Here is a 22,977-nt window from a genome sequence, read left to right as displayed (position 1 = left end):
TCAGGAGATCCACTGGTTAATGGTGCTCCTGTCCTCTGTGTATACATGTGGAGAGTCAGCATCATTGCAGGTCTTCTGATGGTGGCACGCTTCTGGGCTTTGGGTGAGATATAGTCTTCGGAGTTGGGTCACAGGCCCGCCTTGATGCAGTCTTAGGTTGGCACGACAGCCACAGGACAATTCACTGATGCAGCGGCACAGTCTGCTTGGGCAGGGTGTGCTGGGGTAGCGCAAAGAAGTGGAATTTCACAAGTGGGCCGGTCTGCCTCCACTCCCGTGAGACAGACAAACAGTCTGGTCTTAACTACTGATTCATAAAACAAGGTACAGTGCCGCCACCGCCCTATCTGTAAACCCAAGAAAGGACAGTCGGACAAATGATGACACACTACATGCACCCATTGAAGTCCTGGACAGGATCAAGAACTAACTCGTGTCAAGGAACAGGTCTAGGCCTTCACCCATGTACTGGATTAGCGACAAGCTGGGATAAAAAAAAAAACAGGATACCAGATACTCTCAGTCTGGCACGCAGGATATGGAACCACTACTATACACCATACAGGGAACATTCCCGTCCCAATACATATATTTATATATACACATATATACACACACACACATACATACTCTCTCTATCTCGAACAAGAATTCTGTTTAGGCTTCTGCATTTATAATGAGAAGGTCAGGCCTCCAAGGAACAAGCTATCAGTGTTGAGAATAACCCCTAGACTGTTTGCTTTCTTAAATATACATGCGTGCAAACTACCGCTCGTTTAAAGCCATGTCCCCCAGAGCGCTGGCCTCCATGGCATGAGAATCAGCTTTGCTGGGCTGAAGGTTGGAGGGAGTCAAGCTGTTAGAAGAGGACCAGCACTAGGAGGTCAAGAGATGCAAACAAGAAAAAAATGGAAAAGCGAGACGACAATCCAAACATGTGAACGATGGTGGGAAAGGGAAACTACGTGCCGCGAAATAACACGAGGTTGTTACCCTGGGGAACTAAAGAAAAGTTCATTTAGCTAAAATATCAAACAAGATACACTGATAAAACACACTCTAAAAGGCTAACAGGCGAGAAGCGTTTTATTATTTGAGTTTAGAAAAGAAAGCTGCCATTTTAAGCGACTACAGGAATTGCTTGACGTGCTTGCCTTTCATGGAACCCGTTCACAGACATGCAAACAACAGCACAGCCTTCCCTTTGGCTGTGACTCGCATGTTAATGCAAAACAAATGTAAAGCTTAAACAAAACACAAAAATCAGAGAGACAGGGGCTCGTGATCACGAGCTTCCCGTGGTTGTACAGCAAAACTTCATAAAAACACAATACTTCACTCAACAGGTGTCTGTCTGGTGATGACCAAAAAAAAAAAAAAAAAAGTGGAAAAACAACAATGCGTACCAACCCCGTTGCTGCTTCATTTCCTAATAAGGGGAAGGGCCCTTTAACAATCGACTACATTGGTGTAGGGTATTTAAAATCATCATTAAGACAAATAATTCATGGGCCTGATAACAGTGTGGCATATTTTGGGTACAAAAACAGAGTGGGTGTCCATGCTGAAATGTGCAGACAGCCAGCAACATTTCACACAGCTGCTGCTTAAAACAAAGGCTTCGTTTGTTGTGAAATAAGTATTTACTAACAGTCTTCTCCTTCACATAAATTAAGAAGAGAATGCCACACAAAATCAATTCAGTATATCCGGGAAACGTTGCGTTTATCTCCGACTAAAATAAATGTTACCCCTTCTACAAAAAAAACCCCAAGGCGGACCCCAATGCAGGTCTGGTAACCAGTAATGGAAAGCATGCAGCACAGTGAACTTTTCTTGAACGTTTAACAGTCCGGGATGTCCCACAGCTTGCTCAAGCACACGGCTACGCTGAGGAGATAGATTACAGTTTCAGAGGAATAACAGGCCAGTATTTGGGCTGCTTTTTATCACAGTTCCTGTCAAAATTGAGCTGCATGGCCGCTTCCATGCCCTGGATTTTGGCCGCGTCCTCGCCGTAGAGTTTCTTCATCTCGGCCACTCTCCTCTCCCCGGGCCTCTCGCTCGGGGGATGCACCGACCGCTTGGTGTGGAAGTGAAGGTCGTGGTCGGCGGCTACGTACAGCTCGTGGTTCGCGTCGTCGATCAGCTGCTGTTTACCTAAACGTCAAGCAAACGACACACTGTGAGAAACGGCGCACAATTGCCACGAGCACAAATTAATGTATATTCAGAAAAGATGAGGAAAGGCAGCAGCTTTAAAACGGGGATCCGAGCCTTTAATGCAAGGACTCCTATGGAAGTAACAGTTACGCTCAACAGCTGTTTAAAGCAGTTTCTGTGTGTAAAGTAGGAGGATCGAAGGTACAGACATGGATTTGTTGTCACATTTCTTAAATGGAAGTTGCCATTGGGTCCAGATTAATTCAAAAAGAACAATTGATGGACAGAATGCAGAACAAGGTCATACATTCACCCCAGTACAGAGATCTGGGCCTAAATTCATCGTTTTTTTGCTCACCATGCCATTCCAGTTTGAATAGTCTTGACCCTGCGCCCAATTGTGTCCAGATTAACAAAGCTGTGTTACCGCCTCTTCCTACATCTTGCAGACTTAGGCCTCCATCATCTTGCTTTCCTTATTTAATTTAAATATGGAACACAGAGAGTAACTAGTTCTACTCAAGATGACCTCTCATACCTAAAAACCTGTCCCTGAACGAGCAATGGATGTGCTCTGCTCCCCCTAACACAACCCATCAAAAACAAAACCCTTATGTGGAAGACACCACGACTTACAATTTGATCTTCAAAGTATATGAAGCAAATGCCCTGGTGATGCTCTTTCATGCTAAATTCCTGGACTTGACAAACTAAGCCTGCCGTGATCGGCATCATCATCTACTCTGCTTTTATCCACTTAGAAGACCATTGCCCAACACTGAAGCCCTCCTGTACTTTCATTCCTCAGTTAGGACAAAGTTATTCTGGCTGGGCTACCAAAATCTATGATCTAACAAAACAATCAACAGTAAAATAGCTACTGCAGAGTTCCTAATGGTGTAATTTTACAGTACACTGACAATAAACCTGGCTAGGGAACAGAAAGATCAGCCGGAAGACACAGACCATCTGCAAGGAAATAACATTTGAAGATATGCTTCTTGACTCCACACCATTTATACTGACATTGTAACATAATTATTTTATTGTTAAGAAACATGATTTGGCTTTGGATGAAAGGAACTCAAAGGATGCGGAAACTGTAATTTGCTGTACCTTATAGTGGAAAATGTTGGTAACAATTTCAGTAAAGGAAAATTGAAAATTGATGCGGTCAACAAAGTATATTTTTGTTTAAATCATTGTCTTTATGTGAATAACAAAGGTTATTCTAGTGCGAAGACTCTGCAATACTTGATCCAATTTACAGTCCACCTAATGTCAGTGATAGGTGAAAATATATAAACTTCGGTTATACAGTTTGCAGACAGAAGATTTTGTCGAGGTCAGCATAGTCCCTACAATACTAAAGCAGTTCATATTTGTGGGATTACATTTAAAAAAAAATCTTATTTGCATGAAAAAAACCCATAGTATATTAAACCCAAACCAAACTTGGCGCTTCATTATTTCCGCAGTTACAATCTCTACAATGTCGATTTGCCAAAACCACAAACAAACTGAGAAATATCGCATGGAAATGAAATCCATCAGTGTGTATGTGACAGCTGATATACTTATTCCAAGGCCCCTTTCACAGTCCAGCCACATTCTCCAAAATTGTTTTGGTAGGCACCCACATGCTTCACACTCAACCAGTATATTGTTTTCAATTAATAGTTTATTTTGGTAAATAAAAGTGTAAAACCTATTGAAAATACAAGCATGCTGTTACAATCACAGAAGTGTAAAAATTAGGTTTCTACCATACATTAATACCGTGACATTGTATATAGCATGAAATTCAGGTATTTAGCTACATCATGGAAGAAACCTCTTTTAGCTAGAGCAGAAAATAGCTTGCATAATCGTGAGCGGAGGTCGCCCAGGAACAGCAAACCTCTCGACACTGAAATGACTGGGGACGCGCTTTGTACTTTGCCGATACAGCCGTGAGGGGAACGGCTTCTTCCGCACCATATTTGCTGCTGTTATCTGCCCTAGCCGTGAGGGGAACGGCTCACCTGTCCATTGGCCATCGGGCTATGCCGTGAGGGGAACGGCCTTCTGAGGACTACAGCCCCCAGCAGGCGCCGGATGTCGCCTGCATAATGCGTCACCACAGCGCCGGGGCCATTTAAATCTAGAGCAGCCCTCCCGCAGCACGGGACGCGCTTTGTACTTTGCCGATACAGCCGTGAGGGGAATGGCTTCATCCGCACCATATTTGCTGCTGCTGCTGTTATCTGCCCTAGCCGTGAGGGGAACGGCTCACCTGTCCATTGGCCATCGGGCTACGCCGTGAGGGGAATGGCCTTCTGAGGACTACAGCCCACAGCAGGCACCGGATGTCGCCTGCATAACGCGTCACCACAGCGCTGGGGCCATTTAAATCTCGAGCAGCCCTCCCGCAGCGCCGAGACTGGGCGAGGCTGGGCTGGGCCACCCCCCCTTTTATATTCAATTTCGGAATTGACTGAGGTATTCAACTTCAACATCAGAAGGTACTGTGCCTCTGTTTAAGATTTGCTTCACAACATTTCATTTTGTACCCTGAGGTTCGGGGAACATCACTTTTGGAGGTGTATATATATAATCCATAATCTCGGAGCTTGAAATGGGGAAAAGGAAACTACACTGTGCCAAATCTGATAAACTTTCTAGCAACCCCAAGGATGTGAAAATGACTCTGCTAAACTACCTTACGGGTGCTGTAGACGTTATAGAAAAACAGATCTCATCAGTTGAGGAGTCACTAAGTGTTGAAGCGCAGGGATTAACTGGGAATAGCCGGGAAAAGAGTACACCATGTAAGGGGGTTGTGGACAGTCGCTCATTAGAAACCTCGGGTATAACGCTAAATGGAAATGGTTGCATCCAAGCAATAAGTAATGTCATTGAGGAAGTTTCCGTCAGTGATAAGGATTTTGACCCCTTACCCCCCCAAAAAAGACAATGTAATCCAAAGCTACCAAAGCCTTCCACTAACGTCCAGGTAGACCCCATAAGGTTTCGACTGATAACAGCCTCACTAAGAGTACTTTGACCAAAAAACAGGGGAAAAAAGTCATACGCAGAAACAAAAGGATAAAGCCACTATCTCAGGCCCAAAAGTTAGAAATAGTTCACAATTACTAGGTGATAGTACCAAACTAGAAGCTTTACTTCTAGAGCTAACAAGTTATGTTAAATCATATATGGGCACCTTGGAAGATAGACTAATTCAAAATTGAAAAAGGTCTAGAGAAGATTACGACAAATCAGAATCTAATTATATCTAACAAGAATCCACTTAGACAGAACACCCCTAGTTACTCAGCCACCCTAACTGGATGCCAAAGTCAAAATTTATTCAACAAACCCCCAGAAAAGGTTAGTAAACCTGTGGATAGTGATGAGGCACAGAAGAAAATTGCGGTAGTTACAGATAAAAGAATTATAAGTAACGACGGAGATCTACGCATAGTAGAGAAGAGAATACCAGTGAGTCGACAGGGGGGTATAATACCAAATGACTTACAATCCGGACCAAGTCCATCTTTGCTTTTGCCGCAAGTAAGCCCACGTCAGGTACATAATCTTGATCTTCCCCCAGCAGCGGCTCCATATACATTATTACTTGCAAATGTTCCTGTCCTTAAACCAGGAGAAATTGAAACATGGGACACATTGAGAAATAAAACCATCTACTGCTTGGGGAAGAGAGTGGGACTAACTGCCGAAATGTTTGGGGCATTTAAAATGGTGAGGTGGGTTCCTTGGGTAGGTAAAAGCCATAAAGCCGTCAGGGGTGACTGTGTTGTTCTCTCCCTTGGATTACCCTCCTTGGTTAGGGAAGTGCTGAATAGAGCAATGGAAGTTGATACTTCAGAAGTAGGCATAAATATCTTCCCACTAGGTTTCTTTTATCGACCCAGTTGGTCCAAGATCCAACTGGAATCCCTCCGTAGATCACAGTCAAACTATCAAAGGAATTATAACTTGGAGATGTCTAATAGATTTGAGATTCTGCAAACACTAGATGAGAATGATTGACTGCTAGCTAAGAAAGGCCAGAGGACCAGTTATAACGAGAACGATAACCCGAAGAATTGCGAGCCTGATAGGCTGAATATAAACTCAAGTTTGAACTCTGGCAGAATGGAATGTATGGTCACAAAGGAAAAGGACGACGGGCCAAGAACTAGTCTTTGTGGCCCAATAAAGTCTGGACACCCCAATGTCCTAAACGGTGGTGAGTGCAGGGGGACGGAATTGTTATGTCAGACCGAAACTGTCAGAGAAGAAATCTGTATTAATTAATTAAATATCCAGAAGGTTATTAGCGTGTTATTTTGGAACGTGGCTGGCCCCCGGAGTAAAGAGAATAACCAAGCTAGGCTTGACTTTGTTGACCGTTTTGACATCTTATGTTTTCAAGAGACTTGGCTAACAGAGGAATTTCATATTGAGGGGTATAGGACATTCCATATGCCAGCAATTCAATCAAATCATGGCAGACACAAGGGGGGGGCTCTGTATCTATATCTCAAACTTATTGGAGGTGCATACAATTTCTATGATAAAAACGACAAACGTCTATCAGATAGGCTTGATTTACGTTGGCTCGAATTGTTTCCTAACTTTGATAAATTTTTACAATAATATAGAGAAGGGCCATTTGGGGGATATTCTGAGTCAGCTTAGTGATGATATTGGCAAATTGAGAGCTCCCAAAGATACAGATATGATCACGATCTGGGGGGGGGGGGTGATTTTAATATTAACCTATGCTCTAAATCAGAGTCAGGGGCATGTGGTTTAATAATTGAGGAGGATGATCCATTAATACATTTCGAACATACGGAGCGTGGAGAAAAGTTTTATGAACTCTTGTTTTCTCATGATTTCGGCTTTGCAAACCGACTGCTCCCCTAGAGTGGATTTTGATTATACCTTCGTAGGTAGAGGCTGTAGATCCATTATTGATTTTATCATTGTCCCAAACTGGATAGCTAATTTTAAAATACATTTAAATGCCCTGAGTGACCATCTGCCTCTAAGCATTGACTTATTATTGCCAGACACTCAGATTAGGCGACTGAGCAATAATTTGGTTGGGACCCAGGGTATCCATCTTGCTACTCAAAATGGATATACTTTACGCTGGGAGAGCTGCAATCAGGTCGAGCTAAATAAGCAAATCAATTTTAAGGCCTATGACTTAATTTTAGCCTGCCTGCAGGAAGATTCCTCGCAGGATACCATCTTGAATGCTTTCATCCAGATCACCTTCATTGTTCAAAATACGCTTAAAATTGAACGTAGGTGTAATCAAGATCGGAAAAATGGGTGGTTCGACACAAATTGTACTAAGTCACACTCACGCTTAAAAGAGGCTCTACAGAGGGTCGAGAGAGATTTAGACGAAATTAGGGAGTGTAGAAAGTTGTATAATGAGGCGCGTAAAACCCGCAAGAAGGAGCTAAAAAATCTAGCTAGGGAGACACTTCGCGATGCCTCACTGTGTAAAGATTGTTCCATGTTCTGGTGGGCAGTAAATGCACCATTTTTTAAAAATAAGGATGTTGCGACAATAGTGGTCGCAATAGATGAAAGAACATGGATAGATTTTTTCTCTAAGGTTTATAGCACCGCGGGTCAGGAGGAGCCCAATCTTGACCCTATAGCTCCCTTGCCAGAAAATTTGAACACTTTTTTGCCCATCAAACTGCAAATCTCCCTCGACGAAGTGACCGAGGCACTAAACGCAAGTAGAGGTGGTAAGGCTCCTGGGCCTGATGGGCTTCCCATTGACCTATTTAAGTCCACCCCATTACTCTGGATACCCCTGATAGGATTTTGCAAGCAAGTTGCGCAAGGGTTTTTTTTAAAACATGGTCAGAGTCAGTAATTGTTCCAATTTTTAAAAAAGGAGATCGTGAAAACCCGGCATGTTATCGCCCAATATCTCTTCACGATTCCTTAATGAAGGTTATGGGAAGAGTAGTGTTGAATAAATGACAATCTTGGGCTGATGAAAATAACATAATTAGCGTTGTGCAATATGGTTTTAGACAAGGGCTGGGGACAATGGATCAAGTTTTAAATTTAAACATTTTAATCGGGAAGTACACTCAGGCAAAGGGCGGTAAACTCTATGTGGCGTTTGTAGATCTAACTGCCGCATTTGACTGTGTGGAACAAAATAAATTGTGGAGTATTTTATCAAATCTTAAGGTAGATCCAGTTTTGATCCAGTTTTTAAAAGAACTATACTCTGGGGCTACCGCTAAGGTGCGCTATGGCTCCAATGGAGAATGTACCGCACCATTTACTGTGGATAGGGGAGTGCGACAAGGTTGTGTGCTTGCGCCGTTCCTTTTTACTCTATATACAAACGCGCAAGAGCTTGAAGGAGCGGCACTGGACCCCCCGTATGTCAGCAAAAGGCCAATAGTATCCCTCCTTTATGCAGACGATGCGGTACTTATGGCCTGTACGCAATTGGGCCTGCAGAAAGCACTTACTTTATATACAGGCTTTATGGACAGGCTAGGTCTGAAATTAAATGCGAAAAAACCTTTTAAAATGACCTGGGGGAGAGGGAGAAGTAAATGTAATAGCCTCCAAATGGGGGATAAAAGGGTAGTCTCTACCAATACTTTTTCTTACTTGGGCGTTTTATTCGCAAACACGGGCTCTTGGGGCCCAGCGGTGAAAAATAGGAGCCTATTATTTATAAAGTCAACTGCGGCTCTTATTAACTTCACTAAGAAAATGGGAATAAGGCCTCCTGAAATTCTCCTTAAAATTTTTCAAGCTAAATGCATAAGTATTGCGATTTATGGAGCGGGAATCTGGGTTTTTTATGATGTCTCTATGATCCAACGCGTGGAAAATGCCTTTTTACGATTAATTTTAGCTGTTCCAGCAAGCTCCTCGGTTTTTAATTGCCACAGCGAGTTGGGTATCCCTTATGTTACGGACATTATTAAAATGCAACCTGTCCTGTTGTGGCACCGTATCTGGAATACTAGTAGTACAGGTCTACATAGATATAATAATGGATACAATGAACCTGGACCATGTTAATAAGGTTGTATGGTTGGATTACGTAAAAAAAAAATTGAATGACATAGGGCATCTAGAGTTTTACTCTACCCCAGAGAAAATGTGTGTTATCACAAGGAAGGAACTTAAATTAACTTGCCTGTCTCACCTAGAGTCACTCAGAGTCACCAAGGAGATGAACAAGAAGACTGTAGTACAACATCATTTGACCTTGACAACGTTTGATATTCAACCATATCTCACATGTTGCACTGAGGGATATGATAGATATCTTTTAACTCGTTTCAGGTTTAACACTTTTCATCGTCTGGTTAGTTACCTTGGCATAAATGATTGGACCAGAGAGCTTTCTTCCTGTCCCTGTGATAATGTGTCACCACAATCCACAATTCATGTGACCCTGTTTTGTAAATTTTATGCACTAGAAAGGAAAAGATGGATTCTCCCCTTTTTAAAACAAGCAGGCTGGCGACAATGTAAACCAGCTTTTTTATCCTTACAATTTTTAGATAGTGTATTACTTGTATGTGTTATGACTGTTTTTTTGAAAAATGCACTGAGAGCTAGAAAAAGTATAAAAACCGTTTAACGGCAGGACTGTAGTGCACTGAAAGCTAGCTGATCTACTTGAAAGCACTTTTGCACTTTATGACAGATATTTGTATTTTAACGTATTTTTATCAAATATTTACTATTTACTTTGTTTTTATGGAAATGTAAGCTTTTGTGATTTTAAATGACTAAAATCGAATAAAGCTATATTTGATTGATTGATTGACTGACTGAGGAGAAATAACACATGTTCAACAGTTTCACATTGGTCCACACTGTGTACTGTACCTTCTGTCGATCAATCCAAAAGGGGCAATGTGTTCACATGACACAAGGTTTAACTCTTTAATTCTGGAACTATTGAGACATGCAAAAAGCAGGAGTACAAGCTATTTTGGTTAAAAAATGCCATCTCTCTCTGTGGAGCGTTGATGTTTTCCAAGGAATTTGTTTTAAGTTGGCGCGATTTGTCGGAGGATTCTCCAAGGTATTAAATAAATGTAGTGTCATTGTCCATCATAATACCAACTAAAGCCAGAGAAATATCATCGGCCCAGAAAAGAGTTGGGTGTAACTAGTACCTCTTTCGATATTATTTAATTGACCTCGAATATGGCATGGAAAAGGTCGACAATTAAATAATTAAATAAAAGAGGGCCCACAAGCAAGCTTGTTGTACAACAACACAAAAAGTATGGTCCTTTACTGTAATGCAATCCCCCCAGCATCTCTTATGAACCCCAAGCTATACATTTTAGCAAACAACAATATGATTGCACACGTTTTGAAAATAAATGCAAGTGCAGGCTATTTTTCGTAAGAGTTTTAGTTATCAGTTTGATACCGTTAAGTATTGTTTATGGAAAATAATTGCAATAATGGGAAAAATATCATTTTCTGCCGCCCAATTTTGAGGGCCAAGAGAGGTTCTTTGCCAAATATTTTTACTAGCAGGGCGAAGCACTGCTAGGAGGTTGTAGTTCAAAGAAGACCTGTTGTCACCCTTTTTGAAGACTGGAATGTTAAGGGCCTTTACCGATATTTCGGATTACTTCCCAAGCACCTAACTGCTCCAAAAAGTCTACAAACTACTGATGTGTAACATTAAAGGAAACACAATAAGGCAGTCACTGTCCAGCCACTGGGTCATAGTGCTTTAGATGACTGGAGGGATTTTATTATAGACAGAAGGTCAACAGAGCCCCTAAATGGCTGCCAAGGAGGCAGGCTCTCATGGTCGGACTGGCCTAGTCTGGCAGATCAACCAATCAATCTGGATTTGTAAAGCGTGGCTAATCACCCGTGAGGGTATCCAGGTCAGTGTGTAGGCCGTTTTTGGGCTATTTGTGGGCCTGTATAATGATCTGCTGCGCCTGTTTTTATCATTGATTTCCTTGCCATACCTTATGCATTGCTTGCAGCAAGCACAAATGCATGCCTTATCTAGTACATTGCAAAACACCTACATAGCATGTCTTTACAAGTTCAAAAGAGGCCTGATTTGCAAATGTGGGTTACTGTTTTAACTATGATTCACTGATTTCAAGACCTTTTATTTTGGTGCCTGGACCCATCTCCTGACCCAAGTACAAGTATCACTTATGTTCAGCCAAGTGTCCTTAAATTTCGGTTTCACCCAACTGGACATCAGTTCGCAACTTTAGCCATGCTTAACTAACTGCCAACATTTGCAATAACCGATTCTGTAATGCTCAGGGCATGCAAGACAACTTTTTCACATGAACTATTTTTATTTTAATCAAATTTTTGGGACTGTATTCCGTGCTTTGGATCAGTCCTTAAAAGGGCAATATAAATCTAGAGTGAACCTGTGGAAATTTGCAAAACTTTTCGCCTTGTTTAACAAAACTTCAACTGCGTCTAGCCATTTTTGGCTGTGAAGTTTTCTTATAACCAGTCCCTAGTGCGTGCAGACACTAAGCTTCTTTTATTGGACACTTCGCGTTTGTTATACATTGTAACAACCAACTGTTCCGTAGCATCCTGGCTAAGTAACCCTTTTCGCTTCCAAGTCGTAATCAGTTTGAAATAAAGACATTAATAATATTTACTCTCAAGCCAAACAGTTAATCCATCAGAACTAGAGTAGATCCACTTATAAAGAAAATTTCGCCAGACAATAATGTAATTATATGAGGAAGGTACATCTGTCAACCTTGTTAAATGTATTATCAAGTATTACAGCGCCTTTACTCAGGGGGCTAGTTACCTTGCTCGGCACGTCTTACTTAGCCTCTTCTGTGCCCATGACGAGATAGTCTCGTCATGGAGCACAGTCGCGCTGTGCCCATGACGAGACTATCTCGTCATGAAACCCATCCACTAAGGAAGCGCCAGGCACAGGAGGGGGAAAAGGCCTGGCACCCAAGGGGTTAACAGAACCATGTACATATTTTTTTGTTTACCAGCATGCAGTAGTGTTATTTCAGTGTTTTATACCAGTCCCCTTATGTGCACGCCTGTATTTTTTCACAACGACCGAAGTGTGAAGCTCTTAAAATGACAATACTAGAATTAAGGATTTAACAAATAAATGTGAGTTTTGATTTATGGCAACAAAAACTTGAATACAATCCCTTCTCCGCCCGCTTCAGCCAAAACAAACATAATTTCTTAGTCCAGTCCAACTTTCGCCTTCGGTTTATCTTTGAGCACACTCTCCTGTGTTGCCAATCTCCTCGATCTCATATTTCTGTTGGAGGAGTGATCTGAAGTGCCCTTAAATCTCTCGCTAAGAAATCCAACAGTGGGTTCAATTAGTTAATAATTATATTCTGATACCTAAGATATTATGGCAGATCTTCTCCATTCCCCCAAAACGCCATAGCCCATGATACTAGACTAACTTGATCTGTGGATTTTCCTTACCCCACTTCCCCATAAGAATCTGATTAGCTGTTAGAATTAATAATTCCAGTTTATAGTGCCTTTCACTGACCCCCAGTTGACATCAGGAGTACTATATCTTTCAGGACCTATGGCCAGAAACTGCCCATTTTGGGGCACTACAATATGATTTGGGATATGGATCCCTTCCCTCCACAACTGCAACAGGAGTCAGTTCTGGTGTTACAAAAAGCAAGCAGTCTAACTGGGGAGTAATCCCACTCTTTGGGAATATGAGAATAACCAACACATTAAGTTGGGAGTATTTAGATTGTTTGAGGCACTTGATTGCTATCATTTTTTTAAACTATTTGTTCCAAATCTTCTGTTATAAAGAACAAGTTACTTACCTTTGGTAACACTCTTTCAGGTGACACTCTAACCGCAGACTCCTCACCTTTAGACTATTCAAGAGACACCAAACTGGAGCCAGAAACGTTTCATAGCAGTGCTTCCACTTGCTACTAAGTGGCACCATGCAACTCTGCGTAGGCTTCGTTCTGCATGGAAGTGCAGAGCTGAGTCGTGTATAAGCCCCACCCCTGTGCGCCGATGTCAGTTTCCTGCTTGACACTTTCTGCACCCTCAAACGCAGAGCATAAAAAAATGTCCATATCAGTGTGCAAATCTCTAATTTGAGACCTTTTTAGATGGCAAAAGAGGCCACTCTACAGAACAGGGAAGTGGAAGAGCGGTGAGACAGAGTCTCCACCAGAAAAAGCTTTACAGAAGGGAAGTAACTAGCTATTCTGAAGGATATTTCTAACAGCAGATTATTCACCTTTGGAATAGATAGCAAGGCAGCACTTCCAAAGGTTGAGGGTCTGTTGAGTGGACTCAGTCCAACAAATCTTGCATGACTGAGAGTGCGAAATGTCCTTCCAGCCGGACCGGCCATAAAGGCAGCAGTGTTTCATGCACGTGTGCACAGATTCCCATGTTGCAGCCTGGCAGGAGTCAAGGACAGGCACTCAGTGTGCCAACGTAGTGGTAGAAACCTTAGCCCAGGTGAATGGGCACTCAGACCTTCTACAGGCTGTTTTATGGCCAAAGCGTAGCAGATCTTAATAGAGAGTACTATCCATTTCAACAGAGCTCTCTTTTGCATATCCTTCCCTTTCTTTGCTCCTGAGAACCCCATGATAAGCTAACTGTCCACCCGATTGTCCTTGGTATGATCGATGTTAAAGCTTAAAGTTCTTTTGGGGTCCAATCAATGGAGTCTCACTTCCTCTTTCGAGGGTGAGGTGGGGCAAAGCAGGCTGGATTGCCTAGCGTGTAAAGGATTCATGATTTTCGGCGAGAAGGCCCTCCGAGTTCCTCAGCACCACTTTGTCCAGAAAAGAGGTGGTGTAGGGCGGTTATACTGACATGCACACGATGAGATGAAGTGATAGCAATGAAAAAGACAGTTTAAAAGGTCAGAAGATGCAACTAACAGCTGTGCATAAGCTAGAAGTGACTGAACATGAGAAATGTCAAGACCAATTTAAGGTCCAACTGTGGCATCACAAATGGTGTGAGGAAACATGCGAGTTATACCTGTAAGAAACTGCATTGCAACAGTGAATATAAATATAGGACGTATGGTCCAGTAAACGCAAAAAAAGCTGAAAGGGCTAACAAATACCCACTGAAGGGCCTCACTGGTCCAACGACAAAACAAACAATAACACATCCGACAGCTTGGCTTGTAAAGTGTCACTTTTGTGTACTTCACACTATGACTCAAACCTGCCTTAGAGCCAGGCGTAAATTGACTTTGCAGACTCGCAGCAAGAATGATGTTCACAACTCAGGTGTGAGATCAACGCAGCAACTGCCGCCAATCATTCCCCATGGATGAGGAGCCAGGGTGCAGAACCCTGCCTTGCTACTGTGACAGATCTTTCTGGAACGGAAGCCTGATTGTGGGCGGACGCTCATGCGCAGAAGCTGCAGGTACCCACACTCTCCTGGCCCACTGGTATGATTGGGCCGGGTTATTCCTGATTTTCTTCAGAACTCTGGGCAGGAGAGGTAACTGCGGTAAGACATACAGGAGCCCTGTGTTCCATTCAACTGGACTGTATCTCCTAGCAAGAGGTTTTGGGGAACTCCAACGCATATATCTTTTGACACTATGTGCTCTTTACAGTGGGGAAAAGATATAGCCAGGGTTCCCCCACCGCCAGAAGATGCCCTGTGCTTCCTGGGGATGCAGCTGCCAGTCATGATCCGCAGATAATTGAGCTCATGAGCCGTGGCGTTCAAGGATCCAGTCAAGTTGTTCATGATCAGGAATACACTGCGATGATCCAGCCAACCCCAGAGACACATAGTCTCTCAGCACAGGACCCAGGACCCCACTTTGCCCTGCTTGTTGCAGTACCATATGTCTGTGGTAGTGTCCGAGAGAACCTGTACCAGCTTCCCCTTGAGGGACGGCAGGAAGACCTTCAGCATCAGATGAATAGCTTGCAAGTCCAACAGATTGAATGGAGCCAGGCCTCTGCCACAGACCAGAGTTGTCGGATGTCTACATCCCACAAATGACCCCACAACCCATCAGTGATGCAACGGTTACCATAGTCAGCTCTGGTTGGTGAAGGAAGAGGGATCTGCCGCTAATCCAATTGCGGTCGAGCAGCCATCACTGCAGATTCCATGCATTACAATAAAACCTGGAGGGTATCTTACAGGTTGCCTTACTGCTGGGCCTACTGGGAGTTCTCATTCCACTGCAGAGCTTGCATATGCACCCTGGGTTAGTCAACAAGCAGGATGTGTGCCAAGAAGCCTCAGAGCTGCTTTCACCGAATCAATGAATGAAGAGATATTTATAGTGCGCAACTGTTTCTTCAGAAGAAGCATCCTGGTGCTAGCGAGAGACAAGTGGGAGCGGGGGATTACAGATCACCGCACAGCACCGTTTTCAGCTGTGCCTAAAAGAGGCTTTTGGAGGGTTTAGAACAGAGCGATTGAGGGAGGGCGTTTCAAAGACTAGGTGCACGACCCACAAAAGATCTGCCCCCTGCTCTGGTTCTACAATACCAGTGGATGCACAGGAGGTTGAAATTAGAGGAACTTAGAGTCCTTGCGGGAAAGTAGGGGTGAAGCAAGTCTTGTATGTATATGGGACTCCTTTGGTGGATGGCTTTGTGAGTGGTCATGAGTGTTTTGAACTTTATCCTAGGCAGCCAGTATTGTTCTTTGGGCCCTAGTCTGATGGATTGACATTTGGGGATATTCAGAAGAAGCCATACTGCAGCATTTTGTGCGCGCGGCAGTCAGGCCAGTAGATTCTCGGGGGCACCTAGGCAGAGTATGTTGGAGCAGTCCAGCCTGGAAGTGATGAGTGTGTGTACAATTCCTTTGCGGGTGTCCAGGAGTATTTGAACAGCTTCCTCAGTTATTTAAGCAGACCGAAGCAGGTGGCAGTCGTGGCCTTAACATGGGGCTTGAAAGAGAGGGCAATGTCCACCATGACCCCCAGGTTCCTGATGACAGTGGAAGGGTTGGGGACCGGTCCTAAGTCAGACGACCAAAGGCACAAGGTGTCAATGTGGGCCAAATGCTAGAATTTCCGTTTTGTCGGAATAGAATTGTAGACAACTATTATGCATCCATTGGTCAGCCCTGAAAATTCTCTGAAACATCAGGATCATAGCCCGAATGTCCTGGACTCATTACAATGGAGGGAAAGACTTGAACTGCACTATGTCCAAGACAGCTAGTAAAGTCTTAGTAAAGGAGTCCAGCGCAACTTTGGTTTTTTGATCGTGAATCCAAATGTTAGGAGGTATGGTATTGCCTAGAGGTGAGCTCACCTTCAACGGCAAGTCGTTAAGGTAGGAGAAGACTAGTATCCTGAACTCTGAAGATGGGTAGTGACCATCCGCATCACTTTCATGAACACACGAGGGGCACTGGTGAGCTGAAGGGAAGCATGGCAAAACTATCAATGGTACTGTCCTACTTTGAAGCGCAGGTAATGACTATGGGTCTGCAATATAGGTATATGAAAATATGCCTCCTGCAGTTCCACGGCCACCATCCAGAATATGCTGCATGCCCTCAAAGATCTTGACCTGCTGCAGCGTTGCGGAAGGCCTGGGAAACAGGGGGTGCATTGGGACCAACTGCCAAATCGGCTCCTCAATTGGTGATCCGGAGAGAGATTGATCAGCATCTTTACACCGTCTGGACTTCTCTTGTGACGGGAGAGTGGAGGGATGGGGTCGAGACAAGGTATGTCTTCTTATGCTTTTGTGTGGACTTTGACTTACCTGAGGATTGTGACTGCAATGACGCCTTCTTGCAGCAGTGGCCTCATGAGTGGCAGTACGTCCACACCCCCAACTTGGAATCGGAACAAGACTTATACAAGGCCCTTTAGTTCTTTCTGTGTTCTCAGACATTCAGCTTTGCTTTTGGTCCCGGATTGCCTTTGGGTGCATAAAGGCACACTCATTGCAAAGCTTGCATTCATGGCCCGAACCAAAGCACCAAAGACACACCTTGTGTGGGTTCGTGACCGACATCTGTTTTCTGCAGTCACGGCATGGTTTGAAGCCAGTGGTTTTAGGAGGGGACATTTTTTCCTTGCAGACCGAATTTACTTTTCGGGGGCGTCAAACGAAAGTGCGAGTAGAGCTCTAGATCCAGGTTCGACATGCGGAAAGAAAGGAACAGATGTTGGCACGCATGTGTGGGGCTTGTATGTGGCTCCGCTCAGTCACTTCTATGGAGGGTGGGGTGGGCGAACAAAACATAAGTAGAGCCACACAGAGCCACCTGCCTGTGTGTGGGAGTTTCCATATCCAGCCTGGATCTGGGAGCATTCTAAAGGTGAAGAATCTGCAGTTGGAAGCCTCCATCATTTAAGCTGGCTACACTGTTATATGCTTTAACATCTTCTTAGTCAGATGGCTTAGCATAATATAGAGGTTGGGAAAAATTGGTAGAACCTCCTTGCCTTTTCCACTTCTTCTGTTAACATAACACCCTCTTCATTCCTAATAGTGCTGATGTATAATTAGTTGATAGCCAAAACTGTCCCTGCTTTATTTCCCCCACATAGAATGTTTTATCAGTTGTAGCCAGGGAGAATTTCGCTCTAATTAGGTTCAACATTTGACGTTGACCTCATATGCTCAGGACTTTTCCCACACGTTTTGTGATTTATTGTAGTTTTCTGCCTTTTCTAGATCTTTTTAAAGCTTATCCCTCAAATATTCTCTAATCTTCTTCAGATGCAAACCTTCAGCTGAGTAACTCGTGGAATAATCTGGACTTTTGAAGTATCAGCATCAAAAGGTCCTAATACACGTTGACCTTGGAGCCTTCAAATTGTAGATACATAAGCTTTGATAGTAGGGTCCTTTCCACCCCAGGGTACACCTGGATTGCAGACATTACTGTGCTGCGAGTTTCTAGATCTGCAAACATTTCTACAAGGATTATGGTTTGTTCTCCCAAATCAACAGCCTACTACCTCTTGACTCAAGAACATTTGCACATGTTGAACTATTTTTGGTATATTCTTTGAGGTTTGATATTATTTCCCCTACTTGATGAACATCTTCCTGTAGCTATGGGAGATCTTTACTCCAAACCACCCTTTATGCAGCAATGTCAATTTTTTAGCCATGGACCAATGACAACATGAAGTCTTACGTAATAACTGTGGATGGAACCCCCATGTTTAACCATCATCTGCTCCATGAGGGGAATCCCAGGAAGCAAGAGCAACCCTGACATTTTTTTCTTGTCGCATTTAATAGCTGATGTGCAGTTAAATAGGTCTATAACTGATGTCTCTTCCTTCCCCTTTAGGAGCTGCCATAGCTTGGGACTGTAGACACTGGTATGAGTGTAATGGATGTTGGAAGTTCCTTTGCCCACCCAGAAATGGATCTGAATTAATGGGTCTGCATGTGGACTGTTCAGGCTCCACCGCCTTATAGCACTGGCCATCCTTCTTTTCTCCTTCCGCACTGAGCTGATGTGCTCAGCTGTTGAAACACACCAGGTCCACAAAAATATCTATACAGAGAAAGCAGCATCCATGACAGTAGCATAAGCCTCCCAAGTTGCTGAATTTCTATTATCGTTAGGTTGCAACCTTGAGGCGTAGATGTAAGCAATGTGACCTTTACTACTTATCCAACTTATCTGTGCAGCCCAATGTGTTGGTCCCCAGCACCCAAGGGGTCAATGCTGTTACCATGGGGTATTGTATATCTGACTTTTGCCTATAAAAGGGCAATAGTCACCCTCCAACTTATTACCGGTGCTCTAATTAGACTTTTTTTTAAAACAAAATATATGTCTGAGGCCTCATGCTCCAACTTGGCCCCCTCGAATGCATCTGCAAATCTTCTTATACCTTTTTGTCTGGTTTCCAAAGTGTGGCCTGGGTGGGGGGCTTCTCCCATGTTTTTGCTCTCTTCCCATGGTCCACTCTGGGATTACCTGTAACCCTGCCCTATAGACGCTGCGGTATGTTCAAGGCCTTTCACACTGGAGCCGCTCGGCAGCACTTCTGGTCGAGGATCACACTCAATTGCTTAAAGATCCAGCAGCTGAGCCCTTCTCACCCAAGAATATGGTGCATTCAGCCCTCAAGTCAAGTCATCAGCTTCCCTCTTCCACAGACACAGCACTCTTCACCTCTCATACACAGGTTGCCATCTTGGACACTCCGCCACAGTCTGCTCTTTGAATTCCTCAGCCTCACCATAACCTGGATACAGCTGTCCCTGGAATGTAGATTGCTGTAGTTTGTAGCACCCCTTTTTCCCCACCATGGATCCCTGCTCCTTCGCTTGCGGGGTGGTGGAAAGACAGAGCGACAGTTTATTTCAGGCTGGAAGGCACCAGAAACAGGCAGGGGGAGAGTTCCACATGTCTTTCTCCATTCTCTCCCAGGCACCTCTGTTGGTCTGTAGAACTTTATTTTCTTCGCAAAGGGTAACAATTTGTGTTAAGATTATTGAAAAATAAACACACCAATGAGGCGTACACTGACAAAGAACATAGGAGTCTTGTATGCTCTTGAGTCCGATGCTGCACTGGTACAATTCTTGCCCAGAAAATGTATTCCTGAGAAATGCCCAAGTGAAATATCTTCTGCAGTAGACCTGCTTTGTGTAACTATTGTTATTTATTAGAAGTGGAGAGATCTAGCACATGGTAACAGAAGGTGACGGAGATAGGTAAATTCCACATCACCATCAGCCTTTTGGTATTAACAGCCGACACCTGTCATATAATATCAATGAATATTGCAACCATAACAAGCTAGTGAAGTACAGCCTTTCAACAATAAGCATTATGAACTCTGGCTGTCCTGTCAAATGCTCCAGCAGGCGCCAAGTCCCGCCAAGCGCCACACATGTTCCACAAAGGCAAAAGGCAGATCTCTGTTTCCCCACCAATCCCCACTCGGCGCCTACTCCACAGCCCCATCGTGAAGTGCCAAATAGTAAACGGGGGGGGGGGGGGTCTGCGATACCGAATCAGGGGGTCCGTGACCGATTAGAAAATGAAATAATATTAGCAGCCTAATATATAACAAGCTACATTTTAAGTTTTAAAACACTCTGTAAATATTAAGGAATTGAAAAATGAAACCTAAAAATAAAGTTGATGTCATTAGCTTGATTTGTGGCATCAGGAGAAGTGCATCAAATGGGATCTAGAATGAATGGTTGGTGACCTCAACTGAAGCACCACTGGCATATGCCAACAAAAACAGATCATGCATGAGGATGAACAACAGACAGTGATGTGCTAGAATCTAGAGTATTTTCGTCTTTTAGAAATAAAACTATATCTTGATAGCTTCCAACTCTCATGAAAATTTCAACTTTTGCACATTTTTTGTGTGTGTATTAAGTAAAATGTTCCATAACTTGTGTATGGCTTCGATTTACACTTGTTTCTGAATTTTTGTATATTGTTTTGAAGGTCGAAGCATAGAAATTGCGCAAGCGGAGGTCCCTGGCTTACAGCAGTGATGTTTTGGGGGATCCACACAAGTCAAAAGGTTAAGAACCACTGCTCTATGGACATTTGGTGTAGGGCATCATCCTCCAAACATGCCGGGAAAGACTCTAGATGCAGCGAACTGCATCAAGAGAGACTTACCACTAGCACTGGTGAATAAGCAGGGTCTCGAGTTCATTAAGACATACAGTAAGGAAAATATAAAATCAAGTAGGTTATTATTCAATATTAGTAATGCCTATTTCAAACTTCAGTGCAGTGTGCATTGAGAGAAGGGCAACAGCTATCTGGCAGCTGTTCTGCCCTTGCTTACCATGCCATGGAAAAGACTGGCACATCCCTCCAGGCGCTTAGAAATGCCAGCCTCCTACTTTTCTGCCTGGCATTGCTTGTTGCTGCTTTTAACCTTTGAAGTGTGCTTCACAGGTGCCTCTATGTCATTAAGGCTTCAATAAGGCAGCGAAGTGGAAGTGTGGGTAGCAGAGATGGAATTGCACTTAATGAAAGGCTTTGGCCGAAACACCTGTAGTGGAATACCCAAGGTGTTAAACTGAAAAAGAAATTAGAGTTGAAAGATGCAAAGCATATAGTTGGCAATAGAAGATGCAAATTTGATTATAGAGCATTTTTTTTAGACCAGAGCAGTTTATTTAAAAATAGCACACTTCTTAATTAAGGCAGAGAAGGAGGTTTGTTCTGGAGGCAAAGCAATAAATACTATTGGCGCTCTTATGTTCCAATGCGGGGGAAGGTTCATAAAGCTAGCTGTAGACAGCCAGGAAGGGATCTATAGTGCACAGTGTGGTATGCATGAGATTCTGAGCCTCAGAAACATTTTCCATTTGGTAAAGAGGCATGCAGGTGAAACTACGACCCTATGTATGCATGTATGTTGTATTTCCTTAGCAAGAACCTAGCCAAAAGGCAGAAGTGCAGCGCAGGGTCAAATACAACCATAACGTCAGTGAGTGATAGGACAGGTAGCTGGTTTGTGGACAGTTAACACATTGTGAAATAATGTTCTTTAAAGAGGTGAGCCTTCAACTCTTTCCCAAATTGGAGCAGCGATGGGGCAGTCCTGATGGCTACAGGGATGTTATTCCAGATACGTACTTGATGTATAGATGGAAAAGGCTTGTTGCCTTACTTTGTCTTCTTAGGTGCAGTCTTTGCTGCGGGTGTGCCGAGAACCACCAGAGACAGTAACCATGCCTGGGAGAAAAGTAGAGGCACTGGTTGTGATGGCTTAGTAAATGATGCAGCTAGTTTTAAGGATGTTTTGAGCAGGCAAGGGGGCCAACAGATTTCAATCAGGATGGGAGAGACGTGATCATATTTATCCAATGTCTGTGAACTGGAACGCCTCTTTAAAGTTTTGAAAATGTGTGTTGCAATGTTGGGTTTGCATTTTGTGAATAGGGATTTCATATGTGGAGACAATTTTCCTCCACAAATCTTTTTAAAATCTCAGCCCTTGAATAAGACCATATCACCAAAAGAGTTTCGCTGACGTCATTCTATTAAGCCTTGAAAAAGTGTCATGCTGTCCCTTCAAAGTAAACCATTTAATTGGTTCACTCAGTCTCACAGCGTTTTAAATAAAATACGAGAAGACCTATTCTTCATTTAGTCAAGCCATTGTCTTCCAAGACTAGACTGGAGGAAAGTCTAAGATTGTGAGAGGATGCACTCGGTTATTCAGGTCGCCAATCAGTAGAGTTTTCTTTCTCTGGACATTCATGAAGATTTCAATTTTGCTACCCCTACCTGTATCAATGCTTTCCTCGTACTTTTTTGTTTTTGCTCACCCTTCATTATCAGTATACAGGACGTATGATGTTTGACAATTTTCTGAAAGTGCCATTAATAAGTTCAATTAGCCTTTCATTAATGCACAAAACTATAGTTTTTCAAACATCTTAAGTAATAATGTCGAAAACAATATTATAACTGTGTGGCAATCGGAGCACTTATCTTCCTCATATAGCGATATGAAAATATGTTCTTGAATTGTCTGTGTAAGCACTTCTTAGCCAACAACATGTTGAATGTGATTTAGACTTGGAGTGCAAAAAACAATAAAACCAAGCCACGTGTATAATGGAGCAAACCGAGTACTCTGCAGCACATAGATGATCTAACGTTATACAGTTGATGCGCTACAATAAGCAACAAAGAGGACAAAAACATATGTCATGACCAGACTAAGGAAGGAAAAACAAATTAGTGGGACATATCTTTGACACCATCTTCACATCTTTCCACAACATTACGATCAATACCCCACAACCCTGTCACTGAGACAGACTA

The 22,977-nt window shown here is 43.2% G+C and overlaps 1 protein-coding gene across 2 annotated transcripts in view; it reads right to left on the bottom strand.

The window, feature by feature from the left end:
• Nucleotides 1–1,068: 1,068 nt before the first annotated feature.
• GEMIN8 (gem nuclear organelle associated protein 8) overlaps nt 1,069–22,977 on the bottom strand; it is a 181,669-nt gene continuing 159,760 nt past the window's right edge. For both annotated transcript variants that reach the window (XM_085622485.1, XM_085622484.1), the window contains exon 4: nt 1,069–2,160. In XM_085622485.1, coding sequence (XP_085478611.1) covers nt 1,904–2,160 — 257 coding nt within the window. In that variant the 3' untranslated portion in view covers nt 1,069–1,903. The remainder of the gene's footprint in view (nt 2,161–22,977) is intronic.

This window comes from Triturus cristatus, chromosome 8 (genome assembly GCF_964204655.1).
Source record: "Triturus cristatus chromosome 8, aTriCri1.1, whole genome shotgun sequence".
Classification (NCBI taxonomy): Eukaryota; Metazoa; Chordata; class Amphibia; order Caudata; family Salamandridae; genus Triturus; species Triturus cristatus.
Note: the sequence above shows the minus strand (reverse complement) of the source record. Positions and strands in the feature narration are given on the sequence as shown.